This window comes from Eublepharis macularius, chromosome 2, assembly GCF_028583425.1.
Source record: "Eublepharis macularius isolate TG4126 chromosome 2, MPM_Emac_v1.0, whole genome shotgun sequence".
NCBI lineage: Eukaryota > Metazoa > Chordata > Lepidosauria > Squamata > Eublepharidae > Eublepharis > Eublepharis macularius.
Genome location: NC_072791.1, coordinates 92,924,633 through 92,940,493, shown reverse-complemented (window position 1 = coordinate 92,940,493; position 15,861 = coordinate 92,924,633). Strand labels below are relative to the sequence as shown.

Sequence of the window (15,861 nt, the reverse complement as noted above, 5' to 3'; positions counted from 1 at the left end):
CTTTCAATGTTGCTTGCTATAATTTCTTTATATCTCCTAGTTGGCCTACTTTTGTTCTTAGTGTAATCTTGTGGCTGAGAGCTTGAGTTGTGAACCAGGTAATTTATAGTTAAAATCTTACTTCTGCTATGAGGTCACTGGGGGGTCTTAGGGCGACAACTTTCTCTCCCCTTTCCTGTATGTTATAGGGGACCATTATAGTGACCGATAAAGTAATATATGTGAAACTCTTTGAACGCTCTAAAGCATTATATTTATACAAAGTTTTTCAGCATGTACTATTTCATGCCATGTCCCTCAGTAGAATTTCAGATTTCCCCTCTTTCGGACAGCAGCTGCCTCATGGACTTCTTGGAAATGCTCTAAAAGCTCATTATTCATTCATACCTCAGGTGACTCAAGGTGACATGAAGTTGTGCATTCAGCAAGAATTTGACAAGGTACGTCGCCTGGTTTGTGAAGAGGAAGAGAAAGCTCTCCACCTGGTGGATCTCCAGGAAGCTTTGGCCACTGCTCACACAACAGAGGTTCTGGCAGAAATTGACGTCCGCATGGCAAAACTGATGACGGAGATGGCAGAGCTCACAAGACAGCTGGGCACCTTTAAAGAGCTAGCCCTGCTCAAGCCTGAGGTAAATAAAGAATGTATTAAGCAGTTAATGGCAGAGGGATGTAAAGCTTTATGATGGATGCAAAACTTTAGTCTCCTTCATTGCTTGTCAGCATTTAAAAATGGCCACAAATCCACTAAACTTCCAAAGGGATATGTGGAGATGTAAGTAATAGCCCATTATGAGTTGTGTGTGGTTACCCTGATACCCAATTGACTTAGGTGGTTTGAAAGGGCAGACAGCTAACAGCCTACATCCATTTTAAAGTGGAATTGTAATTCTTTTACAAAAGCAAGGTATCATGTTGCACATCAGGACATACAGACAGAGCTTAGACTTCTCTGTAATTTCTGAAATTACTTTTCTGTAATTTCATTATCAAGATGGAGGGGATACAGGATAATAATTTTAAAAAAACATTGCTTTAATTACATTTAACCTCTTCTCCTTTTCATGTTATAAAAGTAAGAGTAAGAAAGTGAAGAGAGAAAGGGCAACAGGATGTAGGTTAGTTGACAGCCTCGGTGAATAAAGGTGTTTGGCATGGTGCCTAAAAGCCAGTTCAGTAGTCAAGCTTAAAGGGAGAAGGCATTCCACAGGCAGGGTGCCATCATCAAAAAGGCTCTATCACTGGTCTTTGCTTGTATCACTCCTGTGGATGGAGGCATTGGGATTTGTGCTTGCACTGATTTAAGGCAAGCTGGATGGGATGGGAGGAGGTAGTCATTGAAGTCCCTTGTCCCAAGTCATTTATTTATTAATTTATTTTATTTTGAAGATTAAAGTACCCCTCCAGAGAATCTGCTCGGGGCAATTTATTATGCATGATAAAAGACGATAGAAACTATTAAAATTAAGAAAACTGCTAAAAACTCAGCACTAGAACCCAGCTAGAGCATAAAAAATCATAAAATATTTAAAACTTAAAATGAATCTTATAAAACAGATCTGAAGCTGGAAGCAGACTGTAAAAAGTTCAAATCCTCAGTTTAAAGTAAGGGCAAAAATGTTTTGGCCTGATGCCTAAAAGAAAATAGGGTAGATACCAGGTGGACATTGAGGGGAAGGGCATTCCTTTGGTAAGGTGCCACCACTGGAAGAGTCCTACCACTTTTGCAGTTAGGGCAAAGAAACAGCGCTTGTGAAGAGGGTCTTAACTGATGGGTGGACAGCATGGGTAGAGACAGTCCTTCAAGTGCCCTGGCCATAAGTAATTTAGGGCCACAGACCCGCAGCTATTAGGAAGAAATAGAGCTGACTACATGCACATACTAACAATGCCTAACTCCAAACCCTACATAAGTACATATGGTCTTGTATAAATGTGAAGATCATCAATGGAATTTGGGCCAGGAAAGCAATAGTATGTCCTTACTACTATGTTATTCTTTGGACCTGAACCTGCTTTTTTTATCTGTTGATTCTGTGGATTTTTGCTTTTAAGCTTTCTTGTTAACTGGCTGATGAGCTCTCATTTAGCAATACCATTACCAAAAGGCTCTTCCTTTTCTGGCTAACCATATCCTATTGATATTACTGTTCCACACAGCTTCTGATCTGCCTTCAATGTTTGTATTCTCTTTTAATACAAATACCACAAACTTCTCCATCTGGGATTCAAGGCTCTGGCAATTGCATACACTGTATTTCTCTCCAAATGTCTGTATTTTAGTGAATGCATTTCCCATTATGATTCACTTATCTTCTAAAACTGCACTAATTTAATTTTGTATGCTTGTTGAAAAGTTGTTATCATACATACAGTAAAATCAGTGTGCAGGGTTTACATATGAACAAAACCAGCAGCAAAAAGTCTCATATCCTACTCAGTTTATAGACTAAGGGTTCTGCTCTGTCACCACTGTGAGGATATCAGACATGTACATCATTACCCTGAGAAACATTTATACCAAACCTAAATATTAACCAAACCTTATTGTGAGAGGAGTGGCACCAACCATGCCTTCCCACTGACCTGTGGCTATAGACTGTTAGACCTCTTGGCCTCAGAAGTGAGAGGGAAGGGCACCTGAGACAGGCACCTGAGTTGTCATCCTCTCTCCCTGGTATTTGTCCTTCAGTGTTAGGGAACAAAGACACGGCATATCTTCATTAGCCCTATCTTTCCCAGGCTGTGCATGACCCATGGAGCCTCCTGCTCATGCAGGATGAGATCCTCTTGCGGGTGGGCTGTGGCCAGTTTTCATGCATCTGTTGCTGTCTCCCAGACCTTCCTCCTGGCTTGGTCTTGGGAAGGCAGAGCAAGCTGACATTCTTGACCCACTCCTTCTCTTCCTCCCCATCTGTCAATCAGCTGCAAAGCAGGATGGGAATTAAAGTTCCAAGGAATTGTGGTTATCTGCCAGTCCCAAGCCCTGTCCCCTTCCAGTCTCAGGAGGGCCAGGTAAACTGCCAGTCATGACTTGCTTGCTCCCTCTTGTGTCTGCCCTGCTGCTCAGTTGTAAGGCAGACAAGGATTTAAATGGCCAAGGTCCTTGGACAGCCTACCACCAGCCCAAGGGCCCAGAGAGTCACAGTGGACTCCAGTCTTTCCTCCTGCCTCTTGGCTTCTGCTGGACCTGGTATATAGGTCCTTAAAGCAAGCTGTTGCCCTGCCCAGCTGTAGGAAAGTTTGTCACCCTGCCCTTGGAGCAATTGCCTGTTCAGCGATTCATTCCCAGTGCCATTGACTTTTAGCAGCTTTCCCCTGTTCTAAAACTAAACGTTTTTAAATTTTGCTTTGGATTCTTGACATGCATTTAGTGCCCTAATTAACAGTTTTTGTGCAAATGGCATAGTACCCATCAATGTTACAGGCTGTGTGTATGTCCTCCAGTAGAAATAAATAATAACCACTCATGGCTGTGGGAGGTTCAGTCAATGATATTATTGAGAAGCTTCTTTTCCCTGTTATTGGGATCAGCATTGTCTGGCATGAGGTCCAGTTTTTGGTCCTTCCTCAGTGATGTTTGTTTTTTCCTCTAAAAGTTGATGAGCCCCATATGTTTCTCAGTCAGACCAAAGGGCTGTCTCTACCATGACCAACTGTGGCTATTTACAGTATCGGACCTGAGAGATCTTCTATCTAATTGGAGATGTCATGCGCCCTACCTGGCTGACCTTACACACACAAGCTTCCATGCTCTGCTGCTGGTGTATCACCTCTTGATTCAGACTCAGGAATAGCAAAGTGGGATAGTTGTACTGGGCTACAACTGACAAGACAGTTGATGTGCCCCAGACACAATTGATTCAGCTCCAGGGAAAAGGGACACGTTGCTACTCTATATGCGGAGAGGTCCGTAAATCAGAGAAAGAAACGTTCATGCTTGTAGGGACCCTGGTCAGAGAAAGTTTTATTGTCATGCATAACCAATATGAAAATAGTAACAGCAAAATTGTTTTGCTGGAGCAGGCCAAGGGATCGTCTAATCTAGCATTCTGTTTTCAACTCTTGGCGTAGCAGCTATGTTAATTCCTTGTTGTTTCTGACCAGCAGAAGGCTAAGTCTGTCACTGGTAAGTCAATTTATCTTGAATGAATATGTTTCACCATTTTAGAAGCTAGCTGGAATAATGAATGGGACGAAAATGGGCACTTCAAAGTGAATAATATTCAACCTAGCTATTCCTTACATAAACAGCCGCTGACTGTATGGGTCTTGGGGAAGCAGGGACACTTTTACTCTAAGACTTCTAACTTCCTGAGCAAAGTTCTAAATTTAACCTTGGTGAAACTTCAGTTGCTCCCTAGAAGTTGTACCAGTGATCCCTTAAAGAAACTAGGCTGAGAAAGAACATGCCTTGAAATTGTAACTTTTGGGGGGGGGGGCTCTGAGGACAGATTGAGTCTGTTCAACACTGTTTGATTCACTTGCTTTGGAGAAAGAACTGTAGAGACTTTGATAGATGGATGGAAAGGTGGTGGTTTCCTCTTTAGATCACAGGAATCTTTTCACTGTTGTTATCTTGGGATCCTTTGTTCACTTTCTGTTTTGTAGTTTCTTTCAAGGTTGAGAAAGAAAATTCTTGCAGAATTTTCTGGGGAGGTCATTGGGTAAGGGGATTTTCTAATCAATCAGCCATTTTCTAATCAATGTCTGCTGACCCAAATACTTTTAAAAATTAAACATCGGACTATTCACTGCCTTTGTCAATTAGTAATGTGCAGTGATGATTTCACATCATTCTTTTCCAGGGGGGTAAGAATGTTTTTTTCTGGCTGGTCTGAAAGCAGCTGAGGTTCAGTGGTGCTTGCAGAGTTCAGTGTATGCAGGTAATGGGAGGATGCTAAGAAATGACAGCCTGTATCTCCAAAAAGTGACACTGCTCCAAGTCCTCAGACTCTACAAAGCCACTTCTATCAGTGGTGCCAGGTAGGTCAAAAAGTGAGGCTTGGTAGAGTCAAGAAGTGAAGCCCACTCAAATGCTCTGTATACTCTGGCTGTGGTCCGTTCTCCTATCTGCATGAATGCAACCACTGTGGACGAACAGAGGAGGCTGGAGACAGACTTCTAGTGGCAGAAGATCCTTAGAGGCAGGTGCTGTAGTTTCAAAAAGGCAGGTGGCCAATCAACTGGTCATCAGTGCCATTAATAACTGAGCTAGTTTGGTGTAGTGGTTAAGAGCAGCGGGACTCTGATCTGGAGAACCGAGTTTGATTCCCCACTCCTCCACTTGAAGCCATCTGGGTGACCTTGGGTCACTCAAAGCTTCTAGGAGCTCTCTCAGCCTCACCTACCTCACAGGGTGATATTGTTGTGGGGATAATAATGACATACTTTGTAAACCACTCTGAGTGGGTGTTAAGTTGTCCTGAAGGGCGGTATATAAATCAAATATTATTATTGTTGTCGTCGTTGTTGTCGTTGTCATTGTTGTCATTGTCCATGTTCCTGCCTGAAAAATTACCTTTGCTCTCTTGTGCTAGTGTACCAAATCTATTGCTGGAGTCCTGAGCCTTTCTACTGCTATCTTGAAAGGAAAAGCAGTAAAAACTGATAAAATTTACCTCTACTGTGTTTTTGTGACCCCCATGGTTCAGCACAGAGCACTCTGAAAACTCAGTGAGGATCTACCTCAGATGCCAGCTCTTCATGGCTCCACCCTCTCCCAACATCAGTATGTTGTAACTTAGGGCCAAGCTACAAGTGACACTTGAACGGCAAATGTATTTCTCCCTGTTCACTTGCCCTCCACTCAATCCACTTGCCGTTCAAGTGTCGTTCGTCACTTGTAGCTTGGCCCTCTGAGTCCATATAGACAACCAAAGTATCCCAGGGGTGAGCATTCTCTTTTCCTGCGGTAGCCTGGCTGTTTGCATCATCCTGCCAAGGGATGAGGTTTGTACCACACACCAAGTGCAGATATGTAGTGGGGCAGTAGGAAAAATGTTTACCTTTTTGGGCCCGTAGCACTCTCCTTAAGTGGTCCTGACATTTGAATGTTTAAAGCTGGAAGCCAACATGAGATTGGGGAATTGGCTAATTGGATACTATGTATCTATTATGTATTCAGTGTGTAAAGTTTGAAATTGGGGCTTTTCTATATCTATATCAAACATCTGTCTAATCCAGTGCCTATTGGCACTTACCAATAGACTATAGAAGTGATGTCTTTTCCCTGATAATTGTCCCAAGCATCTGGAATTCACATGTAGGTTTGGATCTACCTGTAATTTCCACTGACAGACCTGTAATTTACATCTACAGAGCATGACTACCTCACCTCCCTTATTCTGCTGCAGCCCCAGTCCCCCTGCCCCCACAAATTCTGCTCCTGAGGGATGGGGGAACCTCCAGGATTAGCAGTGAGGCCTGTAGCAGGAAGGGAGAATCAGTAAAAATCGCCTCCCCCATCATTTTGGGTAATCCCTCAGTAGATCCTAGCCATATAATATCTCTGTTCTATTTAGCTGTGCTGGCTAAGAGCTATCGATGGACCTGGCCTCCATTAATTTATCTAATCGCCTTTAAAAGCCATTTAAGCAAATGGTGATCACGTACAATATAGGGAATTCCATAATTTAATTATGTGTTTGGTGAAGCAGTGCTTCCTTTTGTCTGAACTTTTAATATACAACATTAAAAACCCACAAAGAAATAGAAAGTCTGGCAGATGCTCTACTATAGAACAATGCTAGGGTTTTTTTTAAAAGTATAGAAGAATTATTTTAAGCAGAATTGTAACTCAGGAAGGAACCAGAGAAGAACAGAACATGAGAAATGACGTAACAAATAGATTCAATTTTAAATTTATTTCTTTTTTCTTTTTTTAATTTTTATTGGAATTAGAAATATTTTGTCATTTATAACAATCAAATTACTTTAATATTCCAGTTCTAACCCCCTCCCTCCCCCCCCCGTTTGTTGACTTCCAACAGTTTTCCAACCCTTTGTCTATTCTTCCCCTACTCATTTCAACTTATTTTGTCAATTAAACATATACTTTCACACTCTTCTAAGCTAGTCTATTATAACACAGTACTAAGTCAATTTCCCTTCACTTATCAACTAACTAATACATTCCTGGCATGTTATTCAATAGTAATAATACTGGTAATATTCTCAATATCCTGTACTCTAACTTATTCATTCTAATGTCATCAATATGGGACAAACAATTTATCCCTCCCTATACATAACTTGAGTACTCATAAGTGATGAATACATTTATAAGTCAACCAATTTAACTTATACTCTATATGTTACTCTTTACTTCCTCTTATATCTCTTATATCTCTTATCTTTATAACATAAAGTCAATCAATTTGACTCATATTCTACACATTTCTAAATATACCTATAAACACAATATACGTTCGACATAAGTCAATCAATTTGACCCATGTTCTGCACATTTCTAAATATCGCTATAACCAAAAATACCTTCAGCATAAGTCAATCAATTTAACCTATATTCTATATGCTACTTCTCATTCCCCCCCTTCTTGTATTCATGAATTTTAATTCTGTTAATTCTCAATTACACCCCTATCTGCCAGCAACATAATTAATTAATTAATTTCTATTCTTATATATCACATAATAACTATTACTTAATACTGTATAGAATAATCAAATAGAATAATTGCTTAGTAATTCTTCTTTAACTCTCCTCCCCCCGGTATAGTCACTTCTCTCTTCTTTTGTTTTTCTTCAATAATTTTCAAACTGCCACAGTTCTCCTCCCACCTCCCATTTTTTCACCAAATATTGTTTCAGCTTCTCCCAATCTGTGTTAAACTGTCCTGGATCAAGGTCTCTTAGTTTTCTTGTCAGTTTATCCATCTCCGCCATGTACAGCAATTTGTGAATCCAGTCCTCGATAGTTGGCACTTCTTGTACTTTCCACTTTTGCGCATACAAAAGTCTAGCCGCTGCTGTCATGTAAAAAAGCAATGTCCTATGTTGTGCTGGAATATCTTTCATTCCCAAGTTCAGTAGCAGGAGTTCTGGGTTCTTATTAACTTGAAACTGTAAAATCTCACTTATTACTCTTATTATTTCCCCCCAGTACTGCCTGACTACCTCACAAGTCCACCACATATGGTACAAAGATCCTTCATGCTTTTTACATTTCCAGCATTTATTAGACGTGTTCACATTCCCTAGCGCAATTTTCTTTGGTGTCAGGTACCAACGATAGATCATTTTATAGACATTCTCTTTAATGTTAGTGCATGTCGTAATCTTCAAAGTATTTTTCCACAAATATTCCCACGCCTCCATTGTTATTTCTTTATTAAAATTTATAGCCCACTTCACCATTTGCACCTTAACTACCTCTTCTTCAGTATACCATTTTAACAACACTTTATAGACCTTTGAAATTTCCTTTTTGTCTTCTTGTAAAATTACTTCCTCCAAGTCCGAGTTCTCCATTCTTATCCCTCCCTTGGCACAATCCGATTTATAAAGGTCTCTGAGCTGTCTATATTGAAACCAGTCATAGTTTGGAGACAACTCTTCTTGCGTCTTTATTCTTAATTTAGAAAATTCTATTCGTGTTATCTCCTTATACGTTAAACACTGTTGTTCATTATCAACAGTTCTCGGATCTATCGCTTCATAAGGAACCACCCAGGAGGGAATTCCTTCTTGTAGGTAATCTCTGTACTTTTTCCATATTGTGAAGAGGCTTCTCCGAATGTAATGGTGTAAAAACATAGAGTCCGCTTTTACTTTATCATACCATAAGTATGCATGCCATCCAAATTTTTTTTGTATCCCTCTAAGGCCAGCAATTTGCGATTTTTAAGCATCATCCAGTCCTTCAGCCAAACCAAGCAGATTGCCTCATAGTAAAGTCTTAGGTTGGGCAGTTGCATTCCGCCTCTCTCTTTCGCGTCCTGTAACACTTTCATTTTCACTCGAGGCTTTTTGCCTGCTCAAACAAAGTCCGATATCTTTCTCTGCCATTTCTCAAACTGCTTGGAATCCCGAATAACTGGTATTGTCTGTAACAAAAACATCACTCTTGGCAGCACATTCATCTTGACTGCTGCAATTCTTCCTAACCATGACAAATTCAATCTATTCCATTTAATCAAGTCTCGCTCTATTTGAGTCCACAATTTCTCATAATTGTTCTTGAATAGATCTATATTCTTTGCAGTCAGTTCAATTCCCAAATATTTCACCTTATTTGTTACTTCACAGTCTGTTATTTCCATAAGTTGCTGTTGTTTTTGTTTAGTCATATTTTTACACAGTATCTTTGACTTATTTTTGTTTACAAAAAAACCTGCCAAATCTCCAAATTCTGTGATTTTTTCTATTACCCTTGGCATGTTTTCAATTGGATCTTCCCCAATTAACATTATATCTTCTGCAAATGCTCTGACCTTATAGGAAAAGTCTTTTATCTTTATTCCACGGATTGCATTATCTTCTCGGATCTGTATCATCAAAATTTCCAAAACCATTATAAACAACAGTGGAGACAACGGGCAACTTTGTCTTGTACCTTTGCCTGTAGTCAATTTCTTAGTCACCTCGTCATTCACCACAATTGCTGCACTCTGGTCTCTGTAGATTTCTTTTACTGCTCTGATAAATCTTTCTCCCAACTGTAGCTGTTCCATAGTGGCGAACATAAAATCCCAGTTCAAATTGTCAAATGCTTTTTCAGCATCCACAAAGAAGAACCCAACCTCCTTATCACAACGCCTATCATAATATTCAATAGCATTTATAACTGTCCTTAAATTGTCTCTGATTTGTCTATTCGGTAAAAAACCAGCTTGTTCTTCCCCAATAACTTCAGATAGCCATCCCTTTACTCTTTCCGCTAAGATCTTCGCAAAGATCTTATAGTCATTGTTAAGTAAGGAAATAGGTCTGTAATTTTTGACGTTAGTCAAGTCCTGTCCTTCTTTAGGGATCAATGATATATTAGCTTCACTCCAAGTATCTGGAATTCTTTGGTCTCTCATAACACCATTGATCACTTCTTTTAGGAATGACACCAGTTCATTGACCATTACCTTATAAAATTTAGCTGTGAGTCCATCAGGCCCTGGCGCCTTACCCAGATTTGTTGACTGTATTGCCTTCCTTATCTCTTCCTCTGTCACTTCACTATTCAATTTATTTCTCCAATCTTCCGAGATCACTGGGAGCCTCATTTTCCCCAGATATGTCGCTATTGAATCTTTATTCACCTCTTTTTTATTATACAATTTAGCGTAAAATTTGTAGAAGGCTCTACTAATGGCAGTCTGTTCCAGATATACTTTATTATCCTCACATATTTTATTTATTGTCTTCTTCTCCTTTCTCTTCTTCAATTGCCATGCCAAATATTTCCCAGGTTTATTTGCTCCTTCAAACGACTTTTGATTCATTCTCTTCAGATTCCATTCCAGTTCTTTATTATTCATTGCTGTCAACTGTTCTTGTAAAATTTTAATGTCTTGGTAAACTTTCTTCTTCCCTGGTCTTTTCTTTAGTAGTATTTCTTTGGCTTTTATTTTCTCTGTAATCTCCTGTCTCTTCTCCTCTTGTTTTTTCCTGGCTCTTCCGTTTAAGTCCATTAGTATGCCTCTAATTACTGCCTTATAGGTATCCCATACCTTGTTGGTTGGTACTTCTCGATTCATGTTGTATTGTATGAAGAACTTAGTTTCCCTTCTCAACATCTCCAAGTTTTCTCCCTCTTGCAACAAGTCCTCATTTATTCTCCATCCTTTCCTCTTAGTTGTTTTCCCAAACTTCCACATAATTGGATTGTGATCTGAGCCTACCATAGGCATTATTTCCACCTCTTTAGTCCATAACACTAAGCCCTTTGAGGCCCAGATCATGTCGATTCATGATAAAGTAGAGTGTCTTGCGGAGAAAAATGTGAATTGTCTGCCCTTGGGATTCTGTATTCTCCATACATCTTCCAAAGTTTCCTGCTGCATTAATGCAAAAAAAGTTTTTGGTAGTAGTCCTCTTTTCTTTTGTGCAGTTGCTGATTTCTTGTCCTGCTCCAAATTTGTAACTCCATTGAAGTCTCCTGCAAGAATTATCTGGTCGTAAGAAAGTTCATCTAATTGCTTCCTCAAATCCTCAAAGAAGCTTTCTTTTGCTCCATTAGATGCATAGATTCCAATCACCAGCACTTTCTTTAAATTCCATGTACATTCCACCGCTAAAAATCTGGCTTCTGGGTCCTTAAACACTAACTTTGGCTGCAGCTCCTCTCTAATATACAAGACCACTCCCCTTTTTTTCTTTTTTGTGGCCGCTGCAAAATGAGTGCCCAATTTGCTCAGTTTTAGATATTTTACATCCTGTTTTCTAATATGAGTCTCTTGTAAACAAACAATATCACATTTCTGTTTTAATAGCCAGTGAAAAGTACTTTTTCTCTTATTGGGTGAATTAAGTTCATTTACATTCCAAGATATAACCTTACATTCCATATTCATTCCATATTCATATTGCTGGTAAGTCCTTTTCATTGTCCCTCATAAACTTTTCCATTTCAGATTCAGATCTGATGCGCTTTTTCACTCCTCCAAACTCAAATGCCAGTCCTTCCGGTAATTCCCATCTATACCTTATTTTCATGTCCTTCAAAATTTGGACTAAGGCTTGATTTTTTCCGATCAAGCAACACCGATCTAGGTAACTCCTTCATAATAATCACCGTCTTGCCATCAACCTCCAATGGGTCTTGGAATTGCTTGCTCACAATCATTTCTTTCATATTTCTGGTTGTAAATTGCACAATCACGTCTCTTGGTAACTTCCTCTGGGTCGCAAGTCTTGAGTTTATACGATACACCACATCTAGGATAGCCACGATTTCTTCTTCTTCCTTCCCCAGGTATCCAGCTAACACTTCAGCAACTTGCTCTTGAGCTGTCTTTCCCTCCATCTCCGGCAAACCACGAAACCTTAGCTGCTTTTCCATATACTTGCTCTCCGCAATAGCCATTCTGCCCCTCATCGTCCTCATATCTGTCTGTTGCGTGTCTGAGAGATTCTCCATCGCCTTCTCCACCACGTTAACTTTTTACTGTGTTGCTTCCATTCCCTTTTTCATTTCTGCCAATTCACTTTTAACTGTCTCTTTAACTTCTTTGATCTCTTTCACCAGCTCCTGCTGGACCTTTAACATTTCCGAAAATCTTTTGTCTAAATTTTCCATAGCCGTCTGCCACTCTTTTTTCGACATCGTGGGGCTTGACTTGCCTCGCTCCCACGAATCTGCTCGTTTCCTTAACTCCGTGGCGCTTGGCTAAGTGTCCCTTTAATTTAATTTAATTCAAATGTCCCGGTTTCAAAAGGAAAAAAAAAGCACTTACAAAATCCAAAATGCCGGGCGTCTTTTCTCTATGGTTTTTCTATATTTTTGTAATCCAGTATGGCATACTTCCTCTTCTGCTGAAGCCCGTGCCCTTCCCTCTTCAAAGATGGCGATTGCCCTCTTCCAGTCTGCCTTAGGGCCGTCTCTCTCCAGCAGCTCTATCACAATTACGTACTTCCTGTTTCCCGTCTCCTCACAGCAGCTCTCGCGATGGTAGAAGCTTTCTCACAGTCTATTATCTCCTCACAACCACAGGTATGAACAACAATCCTCCAATTTCTCTAATTACTTCTTTTAGCTTAGTCCTTTTACTAATCTGTTTCTTGCCGAGTCTTCCTCTACTTTTAATCAAACTGTTGCAGTTTAAAAGTCCCCTTTAATGCTTCTTTACTTTAAGTAATTCATCCCGTTTCAAGAGATAGTGATCTTTACCTTTTCAAACGTCTTTCTGGATTGTAATCACTGCTTCAAACTCAGGTTCTCTTTCACCTTCTTTCCTCCTGTTGATGCTTGGGCATGTAGATCTTATGCCAGCCGTCACTGGCCCCAGAACTGCCGCAGAGATATAGGCTGACCTGTCTTAGGGTGGGACCTCAAGGGACGGGGGAGAGTCCGTTGCGCAGAACCCCCCCTCGCCCGAGATCAACGCGCCCTGAGGTACTTGAGCGTTCAAAGCCTGTTCTCCGCCTGAGAACAGGGGACCGCGGGCTTGTTTGCCCCCGCCGGTCACTAAAAACGGCAGCCCGGTCAGCTCTGCTCCCAGAGCTGTGCTAGACCTCCATGGATCCCAAACAGGAAGTCCAATTTTAAATTTATTTCTAAATACTTTAAATTCTCAGTTAATATGGAGGTGTACCATGTTTGAAGACTTCTCAATATGCTTATATAACAAGCTTATACATGTTATCTACTATTTTTGTATGGTTACCCTGGATTTTCAGGGTAAAGAAAGAGTGCTATATACTGCTTTCTAAAGGCTGTTTCTACTAAATGGGAAGAAGTACCTGCTCATTTGCTCACACAGGGTCTTTCAGACGTATGAAGCTGCTTTATGCAGATTCACACCCTTGCTGTGAAATCCTAAGCAGAGTTACTCCAATTTAAACCTATTGATTGCACTGGGATTAGACTGGAGTAACTCTGCTTAGGATTTCACTGTCAGTCCATTATTGTTTGCTGTGACTGGTAGCGCTTCTCTGAAACATCTTTTTAACTGGAGATGTCAGGAACTGAGTTGGGAGCTTTGGCATGCAAAGCGTATATTCTGCCATTGAGCTATAGGTTTTGTGTTGCTCGTTTGCCAGGGCCTGCCTGTGTAATGTTCAATCTTGTTTTTGAAATGCCAGGTACACAACACATACAATGTAAGAAAGCATAGATTGCTGAAGTTAAAAACATATTTGTTTAATAATGTCATAGATATGCTGAGTTGCCTAGATTTATTTATTTATTATTTATTTATTTTTGATTTTTATTCCGCCCTCCCCACATTTCCAGCAGGCTCAGGGCTCTTATTAAATTTTAGTATTATATCTTCTCCTTATCAGACCTTCAAAGCAAGCAGATGTCAAAGCTTGCTTAATGTTGCCCTTTTACCTATGGAAGAGAAAATGTTACTTGTATAGCTCCACAGTGGTATTTACAAAGAACTGATTATTGCAATGCCCTTTCCTTTCTCCAAATGTGATATAAAATGTCCTTAATGCTCTACACAGATTGAGGAGCTTTAATGAGTGCTTGGGTAGTGTCTTTCTTTATCACAGTATTTTAACACCTGTGTATCCTTTATAAATTCCCATGCGTTGTGAAGGAAATGAAGATCCAGCCCAATGAGTTTGGGACTGTGAGTATTTGTCATTTAAGCACTACACCATACAGACTACCATAATAAGAAAAGCTTGGTACCATTAGGGCCTGATGCAATTACAAACCATCTGCCACTCTATCACTAGATAGGTATGATCAACCTGTCATTATGGTAGGGGATGGGGAGGTATTATCTTCAACAGATAGCATCTTAAAGCCATTCTGGTTTAGCCAGAATGACCTGAGAATCTGGTGTGAAGGGCTGAAGTGTACTTAACCGGTAAGGGCTGAGATGATCACTTGTGGAGAGAGACTGGGCTTGAGGCAGTAATAATAATAATAATAAATGTGCAGTTCCTTTTGCCCTCTTGGTCAGGTGTAGCCTACAGCTTGAAATATAATGATGATGACCTCCATTAGCCGAGTAGAAGCTCTATTTCATCATTAAACAGCAAGCCCTGAATGTGCCTGTCAAATATTACTTATTCACACTAGTCTAAGCATGAAAATAAATGTTCACAGTGCTGTTCCCAATGTTTTCTTTTTTCCCTTTCTATAGAGCACAGATGAAGAAACCAGGTAAGATCATATCCTTTCTTCTCACATCTACTCTACCCCATGTTATGTGTAAAATTACATTCAGGGTGGGAAGTTGTAATGTTTTGAATAAATTACTGGGACACTGCTTTATGAAAGGAAGCTGTAGAACCTAAATGTCAAATCACTTACATTAAAATCAAAGACCCACAATCAAGGGTTTGGTAGGTTATTTTACTTACATGCATTTTCATCATCAGTGGTAAGCACAGGCAGTTCAACATATCAAACCCCAGTTTCACTCATTTCCTTTGGGCAGGGTGGGGGGTGGGGGTGGGATATGCACATAGTCATGTAAGGCATGGTGTGGAATGCTGGATCCTAGCTTTGTAGATTCTTGGGCTCATAATTTAATTTAGGAGAAAGATGCAGAAAGTGTCCTTCCTCTGTGAATTTCTAGAATATGTGCGCTTTTTTGTTTGCTACATGTTTGAAGTTTGTAATCACAAGATATGGGCAAACAATTGGACATTACTGTTTGTAGTCTTCTTTGGAGAATGAGCCTTGTGTTTAACACTTTTCCTACAGCAGCACTTTTCTCACAACAAATGCTAAAAGGATTTTGTCCACTGGTTAGAAAGTATGTGTATTTAAAACACCAGCAAGTTTGTTCAAGAAAGTCATACTGACAGCCAAAATCTTGTTGGTTTCTAAGGTACCACTGGGCTCAATTCCTGTTATAATCTGCATGGGTCTGTTTTTGAAGACAGTTTGGAAACTTCCACTGATTCCGAACGCGGTAACCTGAATGTTAGTTGCCATAATGAACATGTAATACCAATTGTGTATCGACTGTATTGTACTGAACCCAGAAGAAAAAAACTGGGAACCAAAGTGCTGGTTTTGACTGTTAAAGTTCTTAGTGTTTTATTACGGGAAAGACTGTCTCCACCAGTATACACCTGGCCAAACAGATTGCCTGGGGAGATTTGTTGGTGTAAAGTGCTGTCAAGTCATAGGGGACATATGGCAACGTCTCATGTGGTTTTCAAGGCAAGAGACAATCAAAGGTAAAGGTGGTTTGCCTCTGTGTGATAACTGGCCTT

At 40.1% G+C, this 15,861-nt stretch overlaps 1 protein-coding gene across 2 annotated transcripts in view; it reads left to right on the top strand.

Moving 5' to 3' along the window:
- Positions 1 to 15,861, top strand: part of TRIM44 (tripartite motif containing 44) — a 149,471-nt gene that overhangs the window by 57,007 nt on the left and 76,603 nt on the right. For both annotated transcript variants that reach the window (XM_054972722.1, XM_054972723.1), the window contains exons 3-4: positions 393 to 632; positions 14,778 to 14,797. In XM_054972722.1, coding sequence (XP_054828697.1) covers positions 393 to 632; positions 14,778 to 14,797 — 260 coding nt within the window. The remainder of the gene's footprint in view (positions 1 to 392; positions 633 to 14,777; positions 14,798 to 15,861) is intronic.